This window comes from Echinops telfairi, unplaced genomic scaffold (genome assembly GCF_000313985.2).
Source record: "Echinops telfairi isolate 266 unplaced genomic scaffold, ASM31398v2 ScPeMD7_19;HRSCAF=73, whole genome shotgun sequence".
In the NCBI taxonomy this organism is placed as follows: Eukaryota; Metazoa; Chordata; class Mammalia; order Afrosoricida; family Tenrecidae; genus Echinops; species Echinops telfairi.
In genome coordinates, this window is record NW_022103916.1 from 9,771,677 (window position 1) to 9,793,797 (window position 22,121).

General features: G+C 36.7%; 1 protein-coding gene across 1 annotated transcript in view; it reads left to right on the forward strand.

Annotated features, from left to right (window-relative positions):
- Nucleotides 1-22,121, forward strand: part of MAOB (monoamine oxidase B) — a 116,041-nt gene that overhangs the window by 41,816 nt on the left and 52,104 nt on the right. The window contains exons 2-3 of the mRNA XM_045288277.1: nt 1,947-2,041; nt 4,146-4,283. Coding sequence (XP_045144212.1) covers nt 1,947-2,041; nt 4,146-4,283 — 233 coding nt within the window. The remainder of the gene's footprint in view (nt 1-1,946; nt 2,042-4,145; nt 4,284-22,121) is intronic.

A 22,121-nucleotide genomic window follows, 5' to 3' on the forward strand; every position in this document is an offset into this window, starting at 1 on the left:
TTGCCTCAATCAGTTCTCCTAGCTGCTGTAGTCCCACATCACTCATGGAGATCAGGGACTCTTCTGGAGCCAATTACCATGCTGGGTGGTCACACCAGCCTCTACCTCCTCTGAGCATGTGGGTGTGTGGACCAGCATTCCCTCCATGCACCAGAGAACCCTAGGGAATTTGGAATAATGATTCAGTATCTGCTTTCGTTAGCCTCCTGTATTGTGCAGCATTCCTATTTGCTCCAGCCTCTTTCAGATTGCACGTGCAGCCCAAGGAATGTGAAGGGAGGGGTGCAACCAGCATCTGGGTGCACTAGTTTGTGTGCCATTCACTCCTCTGTCCACCTGGGTGGTATGGGAAGCCAATGGGGAGCCTACATTTTTCATTGTCAGGTCCTGGAGATTGTGCTGCACTGTGAGAGGAGTTAATTGGCTCATGCTAGCCAGCAAAGAACTCACTGTGCCCCTTTCAGTTATTGGGTTCCTGAGATTGCTGTGCACTGGGGGCAGAGCGGTTCAACCCATTGCAGGTTATGGGGAAATTCACCAGTCTGATGACCATGTGTAGATTTTGCCCATTGTTCCCCTTGTTGGTGTGTTCAGCTAACTCAGCCACCCTTTTCTCAGTGATCCAGAGCTCCAGGTACCTCCTCCACATGCTCTTTCTGATGTCCTTGTTGTAGAGGAGATGCTCAATAAATCTGTTGAGGTTGCTGTCGACCAATACAGAGGTTTTTGGTAAACAAACATTTTGAATACCTCTCAATGTGAAGAGTAGTGAAAAAAGTGAAGTATTTCCAAATAATGCTTTCGTATTGTCTTCTTTAAACATATTTTAAAAATAATTTTCTCTTCATGATTTTTTAGGCACATGAGCATTAGAGGACTGTTCAATGGTTTGATAAGAACCTGGATTATTTTAATAGCTGTTTATATTTAGCATCAGATAAGAGTATGCCTTCACTTATAAAAGACAGTACCTTTGTGTAATATAGCATGCTAGTGTGTACAAGTAATGCTATATTTCACTCTGAAGCCTTTTGTTTAAACCTCAACATGCTCAGAGAGTGTATCTGAGCTCACTGATAACAGCCGTTTCTATGGCTGCATGGTTTTTCATTTGTTGAATTGATGCTTGATAAGAGACGTGTCATTGAATTGTCTGCAATTTTGAATTTAAATAGAAGGTTCTTTTTGTTTATTTGTTTGTTTGCTTGCTTGCTTTTGTAGTTAAAATTAGGATATTATGGTTAAAGATCCAAGCTCATTATTCCTGGAATTGCACAATGCTTCTGTGTATTATCCTGGGCGGCCTTTGGAGTTATTATGCTTCCACTCTCCTAAGGAACTGGAAGCCCAGAAATTTGTATCAGAAGATTGACTAACACTAATAATGAAATGTCAGATCAGCCTTTCAAAAAAAATAGGTTCCCTCTTTTCGGAAATCCAATAAATGGTGACTGAAACCTTGGCATTTCATTATGATTTTTACCTTAGGATCATATTTTATGGTGTATGAATTCCTGTCAAAGCACAAGATACAAGTGTGTTTTAAGGACATATCGATCTAGATAAAGTCAAAAATATCTTTTGTATAATTTCTTCCTTTAGCAAAAACTGGGCAGATGTAATCAAAGGTGAGGATGGATATCAGGTGCGATGGATAGAAGAATGGCATAATAGATACATGCAGAGACATTGAAGCTAGATCTGTCGGCTTTGTCACCTTCTCCAATATGTGATCTTGAGTGTCTCTTTGCACTTCAATTTTCTTTGACGTAAAGTGGGATTATCAACAGTAGGTTTTCCCTACCTTTTGTGATATTGTGAATAGTGCTGCAATAAGCTGACGTGTGGGCATATTTGTTTGTGTCATTTCTATTAGGTTCCTAAGTTATGTACCTTGATAGAACTTGTAAGTTATTTTGTTCAGATGCTATTGTATTTTCTTTCAGGTATGGCAGCAGCTAAACTTCTCCATGAGGCTGGCTTGAATGTGGTGGTTTTGGAAGCCCGGAACCGTGTCGGAGGCAGGACCTATACCATTAGGGTGAGACATGACCTAGGCTGGGTGAAGAAAGTGAGACTAAAGCTGATTTTGTTGGGTTTTGTTGTTGTTTTGTTTTTCTTGAAATATTTTACTGAGATGGTAAAAATTACTTTAAAACTACTGCCTCTCTCTCAATTATCCTCCTTTTAAATAATTTTTGTCTCTTTTCTCATCTTACCTCATGATCCTTGGCACTATAGAGTTGTGTTTGTGTGTGTGGGGGGGAGGCTATAGATTATTGAATAGGTATATATAGTAGAAAGAAAAAATATCAAAATTATTTGTATTTTCCATCCTTTGAACTTCAAGGCCTTTCTAACACCAACACAAGCTTTCTAACCAATTGCACTAAATAAATTTTAACTGGCTAATTTTCCTTTTTTAAATTTATCTAGTGTGTCATCATAATTTTAAAATGAATTCTTAGTAAATTTATTACAATTGCTAGTTAATTGTTTCAATTCTGACACCACTGACTAAAATTAATTATTTTCTATTATATTCAGCAGATTATGTATATAATATTATATATAATGTATTAATATTATATCAATACATTATATATTAATTGTATTTATATTATATATTAATTATATTTATATTATATAATTAATAATATAATTATATTACTATATTATATATTAATATAATATTATATAATATATAGTGATATATATATATATGATATATAAAGCAGATTTCTCTGCAAAGAAATCTGCCTTCTCCAGGCACTCAGAATTTGAGTGGTATCAATTAAATTTGATGCTAAGAGGGTAGTTTCAGTCCCAGGGAGAAGAAAAATATAAAATCTCAACTTAAAGCTTCAAATAGTTTTTACTGATACATGTCTAGCAGGATACTCATTGATTATTTTAGTCCTTTCCTTCACAGTTAAACTTATCATCATCAAATGCCCACTGAGTGCTTACTTTGTTTTTTGAAATACTTTTATTGGGAGCTCTTACATCTCTTATCACAATCCATATATTCCTCCAATGTGTTAAGCATATTTGCACATATGCCTCCATCATAATTTTCAAAGCATTCTCTTTCCACTTGAGCCCTTGATATCAGCTCCCCATTTATTCCGCCTCCCTCCTCCACCTGCCCTCCCTCATGAACACTTGATAAGTTATAGATTATTTTTTCCATATCTTACATCATCCTCCATCACCCCTCACCCACTTTTCTGTTATTCGTCCCCCTGGGAGGGGGCTCCTAGATTAATCCTTGTGATCAATTCGTATCAAGCATAGTAAGCACCAAGTAATTCATAGTCTCCTTGGAGAAACCAGTCTGCTTCTAATTATAATTGTAATTACAGTTACAATTCATCAAGAGACATGCTACAGTGGAGGTGGGTTTCAGCCTAGAGTTGTATGTACCATGGGAGATATGAGAGGATATCTCCCCCAATCGTGAAGATCAGAAGTATCTCTACCTGGAAATGTTGCCATTGACCCTGACAAAGATCATATACCTTAGTTATTTGTGATTCCATAGAGTTCTCCAAACTTGCCCTAGTCCTCTTGTCTTTGGGCCATTGTTTATGCCCTTAAAACCAAAAGCAAGCCTTTTCTTGGGTAGAAGATTCTGACTCGTTGCAGTCTCATGTAATGCAGAGTAGAACTCTCCCATAAATGTGCACGGGAAAATCTTAGCAAAATCAAAAATTGCTACAGAGGCAATTCTCCATTGTGGTATAGAGTTGATATGAGTCAGGATTGATTTGATTGCATGAGCCTTTATTTTGGTTTGGTTAACAAGATTAAGACAAATGTATGACCGAGAGAATGTGTCTGGAGCCATTTACTGAAAGTAGAGACATGCTTAAACACCTTTTGTTTGGAATAATCCCATGCACGTATGAACTGAAACGCTTAATACCAATACTTTAAAATTTTATCCTTATATTGTGAATAATGGGGTTCAAAAGTCTGCCGCCTGTTTTAAATTCAATGTTCATTTACATTGTTGGAATAAAGTTGAGTTCAGAAGATAATTCGGTTCTCGATGGATACACCTCGACATTTCTCTATAACCTGTGACATGTAAATGTGTTCATTTGCTTATTTTAAAATATTTGTTTTTCATTGCAAAACAGAATCAAAAAGTTAAATACGTGGACCTTGGTGGATCTTATGTTGGGCCAACTCAGAATCGTATTTTAAGATTATCCAAGGAGCTAGGATTGGAGACCTACAAAGTGAATGAAGAAGAGCATCTAATCCACCATGTAAAGGTAAGCCTAGGGCAGCTTTTGAAGGATTTGAAGACTTCTCGGTGAATATTTCTATATATGAGATCCAGATCATTATCTCAGAAAATCTTTGAATGATGCACATGTATTTTATATTTCAATAATTCTGGAAATTCAGACACTTTTATCAAAGGGCAAATAGGTGACTATTCCAAGCCTATTTAGGAAAGTTCTTGATGAGATGATATTATCCATCTGGTAAAACTTCTGACAACATGAATAGAGGGGAAAAAGGGGGGGGGGGCTTGGTTTATTAAATAACTTTCTTGAAATATCTAAGACTGCTTTGAGTTATAAAAACAAACAAACCTGTATACAATTTTATAAACACTGCCATAGATTCACATTTGAAAGTATTTATGTCTATTTTGAAAGTTTGTCATTGTGTCTCCTATATCAGCTATGATTAACCTACTTTCCAGATTTTCTTTAAAAAATAGTTCAAGTTCCAACTTTCATTTTTTTTTGGTTGTGGAGCACCATTGATCTTCCCAAGATTCATGTGAATGTACCGGTTTTTCCATTCTCATAATCATTGTGGCTCATAGTTCCTACTTCCACTGACACCTATACCCATTTTATATCTTGCCCTGGGGCTCCCTTTGCTCTATGGAAACCCAGGTTCAAACTCATCACGTCGTCTCTATTTTGTTCAAACCATCCAATTCATTGCTGTGCAGAAAATTTGACTGAGTTTGGAGCACTGGGGTGGTTTTAAATTTCAAAGTCAAACAATTTAGAAGCCAATACTAGACATTTTAAGTATAATAACCCCTAGACTATTGCACCACTGGGGAGTTCTCATTTGCCATATTTCTCTGTGAATCCCAGCCTCTTAACAAATTACCGATCCTCAGAACCGCCTTACATCTCTTTGCTACTCTGTTTTTCCAACTCCTGTTTCTTCATCTAAAAAGTTGCTGATGGTCTCTGAAGAGACTGTCACTTAATCTGATTCCACCCTGAGTCCCTTAGGAAAATTGACAGAGATTTTGAATTTTCAGTCTTTTTTGCCTCCTTTCTCCATCACTTGTCTCACTAGATGGAAGTGAGCAACATAGAGACACACCTTCCCACAGACAGAAATCATCCCAGAGTTCTGGGAAGATGTGCTGAGATAGAGTTTCCTGCCTAGAATTCCCCTTGGTGGCCCAGAGACTGACAGGTGAGGATGCCTGTTCTGAGAATTTAGATGTAGGCCCTAGAATCTCAGCACTCCAGGAATATTTTAGAGCTCCCTCTCCTATTTTCACCCACAGAGAATGCTGCTGTCTCTCCCTTCCTGCTACCTTAGTAAAGTCACTGTGGCAGTGAATGCCAGCTTCCTCCCTTCTACCCTAGCTCTGAGACTTGCCAATGCGGTGAATATCCCAACCCACACCATCTCCCAAGTGGAAACCACAGTCCTACACCCTCCTGGACCACTGGGAGACTTAGATGTTGAAGCTCACCTCGGCCAGCAGAACAGAGCCTTCAAAATTACTACTATCTCTTACTGGACCCCCTCTCCTCCCCTTACTGCAAGGGCGCAGCTCTAATAGCTGCCAGATAAAAACTCCCAGCTAACTCAAAAGGGGTCCCGTCCCAATAAGACAGGAACACAACTTGAACAATATGGGACTTTCAAGAATATAATAAAGTTGCTCCTATACTCGTTTCAGGAAGAAAATCACAGAACTCTTTTTCCCACCAGATGGACATAAACCCAGAATTTCTGTGTTTCTCAGAGCCTTCTCCTCCCCCATCTAGGTATCTGACAGACAAAAGGACTTAGGTCCTTAGCAGGACTGCCTAGCCTACTGATCAGAAGTCTCCCCTCTCCCCCTTCTTTGGGCCCCCACTCCAATAGCCTACATCCCCCCTGGGATCACATGCAAAGAGCACATAATACTGAGTTGGGCAGAATCCACAATAAAAGCATTTTTTGTTATAAACACTATAAAATAAGGGCTGCAGTTTCCCTAAATAATATACAGGGTCAATACATGACTGGTAGATTTCTTAGTTTAACCCTCCCCCACTCCAACCACTATTACCTCAAGACCCTGCTTCCTCCACCTCAGTAACACACACTCTTTTATAATCTACTAAGTACAGGGGCTTAAGTGGAGAGGAAATATTTTGAGAATGATGAGGGCAATGAATGTACAAATGTGCTTTACACAATTGATGTATGTATGGATTGTGATGAGTTATATGAGCCCCTAATAAAATGATTAAAAAATCTACTATATTTAACAGGAAAGCTTCTTATGATTAATACTACCACTTAAAGCCTACTTCTAAGCACCTATAACCTATTCCTTCTATCCTGTAATTCCCTCCTATTCTCCACGCCATATGATTTTTAACTCATACCTGATCGTCCTCTAACCTAAAAATCCAACCCTTCCCCCCACTATACAACCCAGAAGCCTATACATCATCTACTGTTCTACCACTATGTGGTGCAAACAACAGCAATCAGCATCTACCAAAAATAAATAAATAAATAGAATCAAAGGTCAACAACTTAAGATTACCCAAGCCTAATGGAATACACAGAAGAAAAAGCCCTTGAACTGCCAGATAGAAAATTCAAAAAATGATGCTTAGGCCCTTACAAGAGATAAGGGGCTCATTCCTAAAAAACATATGAAAAAATGGAGCTACTAGATACCTCACACCCAAAGGAAATTTAGGAACTAAGGAAAAATGTAGCAGAAATAAAAAAACAAAGTACAAAATATGGCCAATAGAATATAAAATGGAATCAGTGAACAAAAAGACAACAAAGCAGAATTCAGTAAAGAAGACAAACAAACAAAAAAGCAAAAGGATCTGAAGAAAGCCTGAGCATGATGTGGGATACCATGAATCAAAACAATGCTTGAATTATTGGTGTGCCTAGACAGAAAGAAAGAAATAAGTCTACAGTTATTACTAAGGGAAATTTTGGAAGAAAATGTACTAATTATCACAAAGGAGGAGATGATAACCATATATAAAGCAGAGAGACCAAATAGATCCCCCCCCCCCCCCCCGACACACCACAAAATATATCAAGACATATAGTAGTCAAGTTATTCAACTAGAAGGAATAGGAGAGAATCAGGAGAGCAGCTCGAGAGAAAAAAAGCAGTCACATATAAAGGTCAACAGATAAGAGTAAGCTCAGATCTCCCTGGAGAGACCATGCAGGAAAGAAGAAATTGGAGCAACATATTCCAAAAGTTAAAGGACAACAACTGCAATCCAAAAATCCAAAGCTATCCATCAAATTTGAAGGAGAAATAAAATTTTCTCAATCAAGGAAATATTTAGAGAATTTGTAAAAACAAAACCAGCATTGCAAAACAACAATGAAAAAAACGATATTGTTCTTTATGGGCATAAAAACAACAGTTTCAGCCTTTAAACATGAGACTCCTGCAGGATGCAACAGCACTCAGAAACCAACACATTGAAACATTACAGATATAGTGGAGAAATGAATTCACAAATTAACTCCTCTCTCTCTCATACACACAATCCCATAAAAGGGGAGAAAGGAAAATGTCAAGCACAATAAAATGGGATGACAGTAACTAATCTACATTCAGATGTAATTACACCCACAGTCAATGTACTAAACACACCAATCAAAATCAAAGAGTAACAGACTGGATTAGATAATAATATCCATCTATCTTCTGCCTTCAAGATATACATCTAAAACTCATGGACAAAAATAGACTGAGAATCAAAGGACGGCAAAAATTTTACCAAGCTAATGGCAATAAAAAATGCAAAGGTGGAAATTTTAATCTCCAACAAAATAGACTTCAAGGTACACGATATACTTAGAAAAACACTCTCTACCCAAATTAATGCATATGCACATTAAGAACTTGAACAGACCCACAGCAAAAGAGGAAATAGACAAGGTCATCAAGAAACTCCCAACTAAAAAAAGCCCTGGTCCCAATAGCTTCACAGGAGAATTCTACCAAATGTTCAGAGAAAAGCTGACATCAATCCTACACAAACTCTTCCAGAACAGAAAGGGACAGCAAAGTCTCAAATTCATTCTATGAAGCCAGCATAACCTTGATATCCAAACCAGCCTAGGACCCCACAAGGATAGAGAATGACAGGCAGATACCACTCATGAACATAGATGCAAGAATTCTCAATAAAATCTTGGCCAATAGAATCCAAAATAAACAATACATCATGACATCATGACCAAGTGGGATTCATACAATGGATACAGGGATGTTTCAACATTTGAAAAAAAAAAAAGTGTAATCCTCTACATTAACAAGAAAAAGGATAAGAGCCATATGATCATATCAATTGAGGCAGAAAAAGCATTAGACAATCTCCAATACCCATTCCTAATAAAAGCTCTCAAGAAGATAGGATTAGAAGGGAAAATCCTCAAGACAATAAAGGCCATATTTGAAAAGCCAATAGACAATATTAAACTCAATGGAGAGAGCCTAAAACATTTCCACTGACGAAACTAACCAAATAAGGTTGTCCCTTATCTATACTTTTATTCAATATTGTGCTGGAAGTCCTAACCTGCACCGTAAGACGATGACAAAAAATCAAGGGAGTACAATTGGACAAAAAAGAAGTGAAACTTTTGCTGTTTTCAGACAATATGATTTTATATATTGAGAATCCTAAGGAGTTCAAAATAGAATTGCTGGAAACAATAGAGAAGTTTAGTTGAGTTGCAAGATACAAATTAGCAAGCAGAAACTAATCATATTCCTATATACCAGTGATGAGAATATCAAAGTAGACTTCAAGGAAACAATACCATTGACAATAACTGTGTAAAATCTGAAATACTGAGGAATAAACTAACCAAAAAAAGAAAAGAAAACCTGTACAAGGAAAACTATAGAACATTACTACAAGAAACTGAATGGAATCTACATAAGTGGAAAAATATTCCGTGTCCACAGATCAGAAGACTCAAAATTGTGAAAAAGTCAATATTACCTAAACCAATCTACAAATTAAATGTAATCCCGACCCAAATTCCAGCTTCATTCTTTAAAGAAATGGAAAAGCTACTTACTAACTTCATATGAAGAAGGAAGAAGCCCAGGATAGGCAAAGAACTCCAAAAGAACAACAAAATAGGTGGTCTTGCACTACCTGACCTCAAACCTACTGTACAGCCACAATTGTTAAATCATCCTGGTATTAGTATAAGGAGAGATACACGGACCAGTGGATCAGGACAGAAAACCCAGAAATGAAAACATCCACATACAGACAACTGATTTTTGACAAAGGCCCAATAAGAATTAAATGGGAAGCAAATGCTCCTTTCAATAAATGGTGCTGGGAAAACTGCAGAAGAATGAAACAAGATCAATATGTCACCTCATGCACAAAAGCAAACTCAAAGTGGACCCAAAATCTCAATATAAAACCCAAAGCTCTCAGGATCATCAATGAGAAAATTGGGACAAACCTAAGCGACCTAGTGCAGGGAATACCTGGGCTATCAGAGATAACAAAGGAAATAATCACGGAAGAAAAAATAGAAAACTTGTGTACATGAGCTCAGTAAAAAGGGAGCAGAGATTGGGAAAAGATATTTAGTAATGAAATAATGGACAAAAGACTAGTTACTAAAATCTACAGTATATTACAAGCATACAACAAGAAACTAATAACCCTTTGAGAAGGTGGGCAGAAGACCTGAACAGATGATTCACGAAGGATGACACTCAAGTGGCTAAGAAACATATGAGGAAATGCTCCCATTCACTAGCCATCCAGGAAATGCAAGTCAAAACAACCATGAGATAGCAGACTTAAGTAGGAAAATACATGATGTCTGAGGAAGCAAAAGACAGCTGTATCAAGATTGTTGAACTGTTGGTAGACAGACAAACATGATCTTGCTATACCAATGTCCAATATGCAGTATTAAGATATATATTATTCCAGCAAACCTGTGATGAACATTCTCAGTGATTATTATTGTAAATTTCCCTGACAATTAACTCCCATTATTTGTGTAAATAGCATCCAGCCACGAAAGAATTGATTCTATATAAGTGAATAAATCAGGTATGGTGATACAGAGTTAGCCTACATTGGCTCAATATCCCCCTCTCAACAGGGCTTTAAAAAATTAGTACCAGGGGATAATCAAAGATAGTGTTAATGGAAGATCATTATGCCCAATGGAGATTATCAATAAGACTCTCTACCATAAATTAACAGGGAGATTTTGAATTGGAGCAAAAGGCAGAAAAAAACAATAACAGCAAAATGGGTCCAGGAATGGGTTTGGGGCTTGCACTAAATCCTAGCTCCAAATTAAGAACTATTAGTTCTTACATCATGGCTCTACTCAACACTCACCCTCAGGAAGGGAACACAGAAGATAGAGGTGCTAGAGCAAAATGACAGTGCCCATCTATCAGATAAAGTAGCGTCTGGGGTCATAAAGGCTTGCCTCCAAACAAGCAGTCATCTAAATGAGATGCTAATTAAGTCCACATGGTAGAAACACACGATCATCAGCCACCAAAAGATTGTAAATCAAAGGCAAGGGAGGGAATAGTATCAGAGCCTAAGTTGTGAGAATCTGGTTTGCAGAAGGCTGTGGATGACCATGGGAGCCCAAGATACATTTGTGGGAACTACATAGGCAATAAGCCTCCAGTGATCTCACTCTCTCCGTAATTGAGGAATGGGAGGAAAGTGATTACTAAACAGAGTATATTGGAGAGATGAGTACAGAAGTTCAAAGGAATTCAAAGGTATAAACCCGACTTGAACAGTTAAAACTTTGTCAATTGATCCCCCTCTGATGCACATTGGATCTAATCTGATTTTCAACATTTTTAATATTTTTGTTTGTTCATGTTGGGGTTTATCTCAGAGGTGTTATATCATTGGAGGTCAACCTCTTGAAGTTGTGTTATAAATTTTTCTGTTTTGGTATATGAAACCAAGGATTGATGGACCTATAGGGACAGCAAGTAGAATGACAGTTTCAGGGGTGGTGGTGGTACAGTTGTGGGGTGTAAAGGGGAGATGATGTCTAGGAGTCTAGGAAGAAAAAGAATGTTTGGAACCTGTGGAAGCAATTGTATAATACTGCTTGATGTGATTGAACTATGGAATGATATGACATATGTATTAATTCCCAATTAATGATGAATTAAAATAAATATTAAAAAAGAAATCTTCTTAAAAGGCAGAAGAGACTAACAACATTCAAGGTTTCTTTTGCCTTCTTTTTTATGTAGAAATACGGATAGAACAACATTTGCCAATTCAATATTTTTAACTTAAGCAATTTAATAAAGCCAATTATATCACTTCTGTTGTGCAACCATCTCCAATTTGATTTACATAGAAATTTTGACATCCTTATAGTTTTTGTGGGGGTTCCTTGGTGGTGCAAACAACATGCTTGGCTGATAATCCCAAAGACTAGAAGTTCAATTCCACCCAAAGACGTCTTTGAAGAAAGACATGGAGATTTCTGAAAACATCAGCTATTGAAAACTCATTGGACCAACTATGTTCAACTCTGACACACATGTAATCAGAATCTAGACTCTATAACATTTGATAATGTTATTTGTGGGCAATGATACCAAGAAGGTCAAACAGCAAATAAATTAGCAATCTGCCTACATTGGTAAAATGTTTCCTGTTTTATAATGAAATTCTTTGATTTACCTTACAATTTTGTCTTTTCATTGGCTTCCACGTGTATCTAAAAAAACAGACTCAGGGATTAGCAATAAAAGTTGAGCATGGTGAGGCTGTGATTTATTGGATACAAATCAGCAGTTCATAGCAAATTTCCTTTGTTGAGTTTCTTGCTTTTTAATGTAGGTCTCATTGACTTATTTCTTGTGACTTCCTTGTCTGACATGTAAAACTTACAATGGCTGATTGTCCAGAACACTAGATTACTCATAGTCACCAATTGTAGAAACATTATTCCATATAAAATATTTTTGAAGTAGTCACTAAATTTCTGTTTTTTAGCTTATTACATACAATTAATGTATACCTCAGAAAATACAATAAAGTAGTGTCCTTGACTGAAACAAATTAATACATATACCAAAAATATTCTTTATATTTTAAATTATAATAGATGTAATTACTTCTTAGTTACCACAAAATTTAATCACTCTCATTGTAAAAATAAAATTAGAAGATATAGGTAAAGAAAAGGACATTTTAAACCTTCTATAATCCTATCTAGAGAAAATCACTCTAAAATATTCTCTTGATTTATAGATTATCATATTTCTGTATTACTCTTTTCTGACATCTGGTGGAGAAAATGGTAAGCACCAGTGTACTTTAACATGTTGTATACAACATGATCATTGTATAAAATATGCAAATGAATATTGTATTGCATATGATAATTCAATCTGGTTGCCACAATACATTGCTAGGGAGATGCCATAAATTCAAGCCAGATTCAGAAGAGGTTGTGGCACAAAGTATATCACTACTTACATCAAATGGACCTTGGCTGAAAATAGAGAATACCAGAAAGATGTTTCCTTGTGTTTTATTGACTATGCAGAGAAATCAGACTATGTGGATCAAAACAAACTATGGATAACCTTGAGAAGAATGTGAGTTCCAAAACTTTTCATTGTGCTAATGTAAAGCCTGTGCATAGAATAAGAAGAGAACAAGGAGATATTGCATGGTTTCAAATCATGAAAGGTGTGCATCAAGATTGTATCCTTTCACCGTGATTATTCCATCTGTATGCTGAGAAAATAATCAGAAAAGCTGGTTTATATGAAAAATAACACAGCTTCTGGATTGGAAGAATGTTTACTAACAACCTGGAATATATAAGTGATGCAACCTTGCCTGCTGAAAGTGAGGCGGACTAGAAGCACTTGCTGATGAAGATCAAGTATAGCAGCCTTCAATATAGATCAAAATTCAATGTAAAGAAAATTGAACTCTTTACAACTAGACCAATCATCACATCATGATAAGTTGAGAAAAGATTGAAATCATCAAAGATTTCATTTTTCTTCGATCCGCAATCAATGCTCATGGAAGCATCAGTCTAGAAATAAAATTTTATATTGAATTAGGCAAATTTGCTGCAAAGGCCTTTTTAAAGTGTTAAAGAGCAAGGATGTAACTTTGCGGACTAAGGTGCTCTAACCCAAGTCACGTTATGACCTCATATGCATGTGAAAGTTGTATGATGAACAAAGAATACAAAAGAAGAAAAATTTATATATTTGAATTGTGGTATTGGTAAAGAATTTTGAAAGTACTATGAATTGGTTGTCATAAGAACAAATAAATCTAACTTGGAAAAAGTGCAACCAGAATTCTCTTTAGAATAAAGCATGATGCAATATATTCTTTAGGTTAAAGGATGGTGAGACTTTGTCTCACATAATGTGGACATGTTATCTGGAGAGACCAGCCCCTGGAAAAGGACATCATGCTTGGCAAAGTAGAAGATCATCAGAAAAGAGGAAGATTCTTAAGAAGATGGATTGACACAGTGGCTACAATAATAGGCTCAAATATAACATGTGTTTGGATGACACCAGACCAGGCAGTTTTTGCTGTTGTTGTTCTGTTGTTCATAGGGTCCCTATGAGTCAGAACCTACTCAATGGCACCTGGTAGCAACATTGCATGTGTTAAATGGAGTCCCTAAGTGATGCAGAATTGACTCAGCTACTAACCCAAAAGTTGGAGGTTCTAGTCTACCCAAAGGAGCTTCAGAAGAATAGCCTAATGATCTACTCCCCCCAAAAAAGCTATTAAAAACTCGATCAAACACAATTCCACTCTGACACACATAGATCACCACAGTCAGAATCATTTTGATAGTAACTGACTGGTTGGCATATGTTACATACACTAACCTACCAGTAACGTTAATTCTCAGTAATTATGAAACCAAAGTTTTTGGAATATTATAAAGGTGCTAATTTGACATACCTGTGGTCATATCTTTAAAAAAGCTACAATGAGGGCCTTATGGATATGGATTTCTCCTCTAAATAAATACTTGTTGTCCACTATCACCACTATCATGTCTTGGGCAGCATATCATTTTTCTCATTTTTAACCTGTAAAAATCATTTTGGATATCTATGTCCATTTACAGAATTACCAACAAGAACTCTGATATTCTATCTCCTATTACATACACACCAGAGAATATAACTGAGAAATTTATCTCCTCTGTCATGGTAATCAGCTTTTAGTACTTTTGGATATTACCCTCTCCTGCTTTCTTTTGTAACTGCCCTTCCCCAATCCAAACTGTGACTGGCTTGTTAAATACATATAGGTCCTCACTTCCTCAGCGAGTATGTTCAATTTTAATCAAAAGCTTAAAAGCATCAAATATGCTACTTTCCATATTTTCATACCTTGCTACTCAAATCAGCCTCTTGAAATGAATCTTATTTACTTTATAGAGTTATGGCATAAATAATCCAAATGGGTGACTTTAAAGAATGAACACTTATTTTCTCACAGTTATGGAAGCTCACTGTCCAATTAGGGTCTCCACCAAGTCTAACTTTCCTTGTCAGTAGCCCCAAGCGTTTGTTGATGCCTTGGCATTCCTTGACGGGCCTTCACATATTGCATGAATTTCTTTCCATGTATTTCTGTTCCTACTATTGTCTCCCTATTACCCCAAAGTGATTAGTATTAGGATCCACCCTACACTGGTATCATCTCAACTAACGTATAGATTATGTTATTTTATATCACGTTGTGGAACATGATTGTTTTACATTTTATTGCATACAAGGTAATGGCATGAAATGGCATGACATGACATGTCATTATGGGAGACAATCTGCTCTATCTAAGGCTAATTTATTTAATTCCATGGCAACAATTAGACTTGTATTTGGCATAACAAATGAGGAATGTATCTTGGCAAGTTGATGGATTAAAAATTAATGATGTGCTTTTTAAATTTCTTGCATGGTCTTTAGCAGACAATAGCTTTATGTCTCAGTAACATTGGACAAAGAACATGAAAATGCTGGTTAAAATGGAAACTGATGAAATGAAGCCACTCAGAAATGGGGGCGTATACAATACTTCATAGTAAGCTAGCTGCCCAAAGAATGTGTTTTCTCAAAAGAGAAGGGCTGCAAAAGAAATGGTGTGCTGATACAACTCACTGCCATGAAGTCAGTTTTGGCTCCTAGCAACCATATATGACAGGGTAGAACTGCCCCTGTGGATTTCCAAGACTGTAACTCTTTAGAGGAACAGAAAGCCTCATCTTTCTCCCATGGAGCAGCTGGTGGTTTAGAACTGCCAACTTTGCGATTAGCTGTCCAATTCATAACTCACTAAGCCACAACAGCTCCTGCTGATATAGCAGTTATCTGAAAAAGCCAGGCCTGCTGTGGTAAACAAGCTGCTATTCTGTCGGATTCAGATATGTTGTTAAGGCTTGTGTTTATCTAATGGCACTTACTTTTATTGCTACTGTAGATCTATCTTATGTTGTTAAAATGTGGTTTTCCAAAGCCTTGTTCATGAATAAATGATATGATAGCAAGTTATATTGGGATTTCATTCTCAGTGGGAAAAATGATCTGTTCAGCTGAAATCTAGAGGGTTATTTCATCACATCTAATGTCAGTGATGCAGTCATTTGTACTTAACAATTATTGTCAAGTATCTACTGAGAGTTTTCATCTTTGCAAACAGTCCTCCTAATGTTTGCTAGTAAAGTTTAGAAAGCTGCTGTTGACATGCCTTGGACAGACTTGCAGAGAATGTCCTCTTTTAGAGACTATTTCCTAGTTGAGAAAAGAGACAATAACAACAGAATCTTGAGGAAGCTTAGTAGATTGTGACTTAGGCCTCTTCCTCTTTCATCTAGTTCATGTACATACATATTTTGTTTGTTGGGGCTCTTAATTTGAAGAAGCTGAAGAAAATACTAGTTTGATATAATTTGGAATATGGAGTATGTGTGAAGTGGGCAGCTGTTTCCAGAAGCAATGCAAGGATTTGTCAAACCCTTGCGCACTCTGGACCTTGATCCAGGCTTCCATGGATGAACAGCGCTGAAGTGGGAGAATAGAAAAGTGTATGTTAAGAGGCTGTAGAATGCCAACACTTATGGACTGTTGTACTCTAGGATATGCTGCGTTTTTGTACATCAGGAGGGTTTGGGCTAGGCAAATGCAATTATAATGTGAATATTTTATTTCTCACGATTTCCACTCTAATCCAGTTGCCGTTCTACACTACCAAGAGGGACAGTTTCACCCTTATAATATCTTTTGAGAGCTTCACTGAACTAGCCTTATAGATAGATACTACAGTTTCCCCTCTCTGCTTTTATTGTTTGTTGTCTACTGTATTTTAAATTAGATTTCAAAAATTTCAGTAGACAGAAGGGTTATGACAAATGTTATACCATCTTTGATAATAGCCCTTAGAGCAGAAGCAAGTAGGCAACATAGATGAGAAGTCTATGTTTATTCACATGATTCTTCTTCATTGGGGCAGAGCATAAGCTATGCAAAAGGAACATAGACAATGAGTGTAGCTTTTGCCCACTGGGAAGTAAGCTAAGATATATGGAATCTGTTTAGTTTCTTGAGATAGCTCAAGTTTGTAAATACAAGAGGCTTCAAAAAGTTCATGTAAAGTGGAATTAAAAGATGGTGTGATTTTCCTATGAATTTTTCAAAATCCTCTCCTGATTATCAGTATGAAGTACTCTCAATCCAAACTCACGCTACCTTTCAACACCCAGTAAACACATAACAGTTAAGCCTGCAAGTATAAAGCAGTTGTATGCTCTCTTTGGGCTTTAGTTTCAAATTTCATACTAATCAGAGCTTCTGAGACAGAAAACATCCAATATTCCAAATTATATCAAACTAGTATTTTCTTCAGCTTCTTCAAGATTCTGTTGTTATTGTCTCTTTTCTCAACTAGGAAATATTCTCTAAAAGAGGACATTCTCTGCAAGTCTGTCCAAGGCATGTCAACAGCAGCTTTCTAAACTTTACTAGCAAAAATTAGGAGGACTGTTTGCAAAGATGAAAACTCTCAGTAGATACTTGACAATAATTGTTAAGTACAAATAACTGCATCACTGACATTAGAAGTGATGAAATAACCCTCTAGATTTGAGCTGAACAGATCATTTTCCCAAACAAACAAAATATGTGCCGTATGTACATGAACTAGATGAAAGAGGAAGAGACATCATGGTGAAAGAGGAAGAGGCATAAGTCACAATCTACTAAGCTTCCTCACCTACATTCCATTTCATTTACTTGTTGCAAACATATAAGTTTTATTATCTTTGGAGAGATTTTCAAAGCAAAAAATGTGGATATTCATAATTTACTTTACAGCAAGTGAAACACATTTATATAGTGAGCATTCCGAAAGGTTTTATTAAATTATTCTAAAACCAATGTGCTCATATATGTTCTTCAAAGAATACAGGCAGATATTCATCATGTAATAATTTGTTGAAAATTATTATTTTGTCATATCTTGCCCTGTCCGACGTCTCCCTTCACCCACTTTTCTGTTGTCCGTCCCCCAGGGAGGAAGTCACATGTAAATCCTTATAATCAGTTCCCCCTTTCCAACCCACCCTCCCTCCACCCTCCCAGTATCGCCACTCTCACCACTGGTCCTGAAGGGATCATCTGCCCTGGAATCCCTGTGTTTCCAGTTCCTATCTGTACCAGTGTATACCCTCTGGTCTAGCCAGACTTGCAAGGTAGAATTCAGATCATGATAGTGGGTGGGGGGAAGTGGGGGAGGAAGCATTTAGGAACTAGAGGAAAGTTGTATTTTTCATTGTTGCTACATCACACCCTGACTGGCTCATCTCCTCCCCGAGACCCCTCTGCAAAGGGATCTCCAGTGGCCTACAAATGGGCTTTGGGTCTCCACTCCACATTCCCCTCCTCATTCACTATGGTAAGATTTTTTGTTCTGATAATGCCTTATACCTGATCCCTTTGACACCTCGTGATCGCACAGGATGGTGTGCTTCTTCCATGTGGGCTTTATTGCTTCTGAGCTAGATGGCCACTTGTTTACCTGCAAGCCTTTAAGACCCCAGAAGCTATACCTTTTGACAGCTGGGCACCATCAGCTTTCTTCACCACATTTGCTTATGCACCCATTTGTCTTCAGCAGTTGTGTAGGGAAGGTGAGCAACATAGAATGCCAATTTAATAAAAGAAAGTATTCTTGCATTGAGGGATTACTTGAGTGGAGGCCCACCCATTGAACTTCTTATGGTTGATTTCTAATTTTATAGTGTTGTGGTCTGAAAATGGTTTTTAATATCATATTTTGAATTTCTAAGGCTTGCTTTATGATCTAACATATGGTCTATTCTAGAGAATGTTTCATGTGCACTGGAAAAGACTGTATATTGTGCTGCTGTTGAATGGCGTGTTTTGTATGTGTTTAGGAAGTTAAGTTGATTGTGTTCTTTAGTTACTCTATGTTTTTATTGGGTTATTTTCCCAATGTTATGTCCTTCCTCTAGAGTGGTGTATTCAAGGGTCCTACTTGACTTATTGTATTGTCTATTTTTCTCTTCAATTTTATAAGAATTTGATCAACACATTGATTTTGAAGGCTTTTCTTGAGATATATAGATATTTGTCATAGTTATGTCTTCTTGTTCAACCGTCCTATTACTCATTATATATTGCCTTGCTTTGTCTCTCATGCTGCAATTTTTTTAAAGTCTAATCTATTAGAGATTAATATAGGCATTCCTGATTGTTTTTTTATTTCCATTAGAATGATATATCTTTTTTTCCACCTATGCAACATGATCATGGGGTATGGTGAAGTAGTCTGAAAGTTATGCAATGGAATGGGGCTCAGCTCACCAAAAATTAATGAGGGATACCATGTGACAGGCCAGGAGTGTGAACAGCATGGAGTATTGAGGGATTTCCAGGAAGTGCAAGATGAATTCAAATGAATAAGCCTATTTTAATACACCATCAGCAGTGGCATACCACAAAATAGTTTAGACTATGGATCCCAAGTCTGTTTATTACTGAGCTCCTGCTTATCTCTTGGCTTCTTCTATTATTGTTGTTGTTGTCAGGTGCCATCAAGTTGGTTCTAATGCATAGTGACCATAGAGTCATACCAGAATGAAACATTGCCTTGTCTTGTGCTATCCTCACGTGTTTTAGTCCATTGTTGCAGTACTGTGTCAACCCATCTCCTTGATCTTCATCTCTTTGGATGACCCTCCACTGTACCAAATATGAAATCCAAATATGATAACATACCCAAATATGTGACACAAAATCTCACCATCTTCATTTTTAAGGAGCATTCAGATTTTACTTCTTCCAAGATAGGTTTATTTGTCCTTCTGGCAGTCCATTGTATTTTCAGTGTCCATTGCAAACACCGTAATTCGAATGCATTATCCTTGTGCAGTCTCCTTTATGCCTTGCCTAGTTTTCACATGTACTTGAGGCAATGAAAAATGTCATCACTTGGATCAGGCACACCATAGTCTTCAAAGGGAAATCTTGCTCTTTAACACTTTAAAGAGGTATTGTGTAGCATTTTTTCCTTGAGAAAATTGAGTTCTTGACAGATAGACAATTGTTGGGAGTTTTTATCATGTCTAGGAAATTATAACAATGATAACAGTACTTTGTTATGGTCATCTAGAACCTACAAACTGCTTTCACACCCATGATACCTTATTTGGACTTCCCAATTTGTGAGACTCAAATGACTTAGCATGTATTCTGTCATAAGAACGCTATAACTTAACATATTGATACTTACTAAATTAATTACTACTAATTAAGCATCTCCATTCTCTTCAAATCAATCAACATTTATTGAGCATCTAATATATAATTATTAATATATATTAATAATGCACAAGATATATTTGAGAAAATTTGGGGTAAAGATAGTGGAAATCATTGAATCAACAGTTCTCCATCCCTCAATATGAACTAAAATGGAAAAATGACAATGATGGAATTCTCATTTCTAGTTGATGGAAGAAATCTGATGGCAAGGAATCTTCAGCTTTACAATCCTCAGAGCCATGTTCTTGCTGAATGTTATCATACTGCAGGTAAAAACCACCAATCACTAAGAGGCTTTAAAACAGTTTCTCTTAGAATATCAGTGTTGGTAGCTACTTGATCTCCCTTCCAAATTATTGAGGTAATGGTTTTATTTACACTTTTCCACTTTCTCCACCTTTCAAACTTGTGACATCTAATTTCTAGTCACCTTCAGTCAATGAGCACATAATTTACATGACTGCTATAGCAGCGTTCTTTAGGTATCTTTAGGTATACTTTAGGTATTACCAAGTGGTGACTCTAAATTAACAACTTCAGAATAAATAAGCCTTGATGTAATTTTTAAAAAATATTAAATATATCAAAGTAATGATTTAAGTATACATAATAGAAGGAATTCTTATTTTAGTACAGAATATTACAGTAAATATTATAAAGAAAATATATATCAAATTATAGAACATATTAGAAAACTCTTTACATAGTCAATAAAATCAGAAGGTGAGGGCAGGTGAGAAGAGAAGACATGTAAAGAGGGTAACTCTACTAACATCTTTCACAGCAAGGAACCATTCTACACCAAAATTAAGCTTGTAGTTCTTTCAAATCAGACAAATCTCTTGATGATCTTTGTGACTTTTTAACTCAATATTATGAGTCTATTTCTTGGGTTATGAAGCATATTTTTAACTTAGACACTTCTTCAATTCATTTCCATTCATTTTTTTCCCCATTAGCTTCAGGTACTTTTATGCTAATAAAAAGTGATCATATAATATGATTTGGTTATCTAATATTTTGCTCTTTCAACCCTTCTTTTCATCTTTTTCTCCTTCTTTCCTTTAAATTTATTTTCCTTCTTTTTCTCCACCATCTGATTGTGTATCCGCCCATATCTACCACCAAGCCACTCCTTCAACCATCTTCCTTTGTTTTAGAACCTGTAAAGAAACTGGACTGGCACACACCAAATGTTATAGCTGTTGGGTGTTTTAAACCTGGATGGTGCAACTTGGGACAATTTGTTGCTTTCTTCTTTGTACATTATAGTATTGCTTGGATGTCTTCTAAGGAACACCTCTCACTTTCTTATTTAAGAATTATAATTGGATGAAGAACTTGCCCTTGAGAATTCATGATCTGTGAAGGAGAGGGTAGTTTCACTCTTTCCAGCAGACCTCTCTGGGGGTCATAAGCTGAGGCAGCAGTCTCCTGGGCTATTAACAATAATCAAAGTGCTTCCAGTTCAGGCTTAATCTCTGACCTTGGATTCCTTGTGTTTTTACAGAATCTAGATCCCAGAGCAGCTGTTCTAATAGAGAACCTCAAAGGCTGTTTTCCTCACATTACTGAGCTGCAGAACCTCAATGTCTGATACACACACACACACACACACACACACACACACACACACATTTACTTTAGCCTTAAACTTCTGTGCCACTTTGGCCATGCTATTTATGCTTTTACACTTTGACTTCCTCATTTGAAAAATGGGGCTATTTGTATTTGTCTTTCTTAGTGTTTTGAGCTTTTCAATGGGAAACGATGGTAACCGAAGGAACTGAGTTACATCATTCACTCTGTCTGGGCTGCTATGATACACAAAAGAAAATAATAACACTGTAGTAGAAAGGATAGACTTTATTTACTTCCCTATTGAAGACAAACATCTCGAAGGCTCCGTGGATTCTTCCTACCAAGTAAATGGAATGACACCAAGTAGGATGAAGCTTTATTAGTT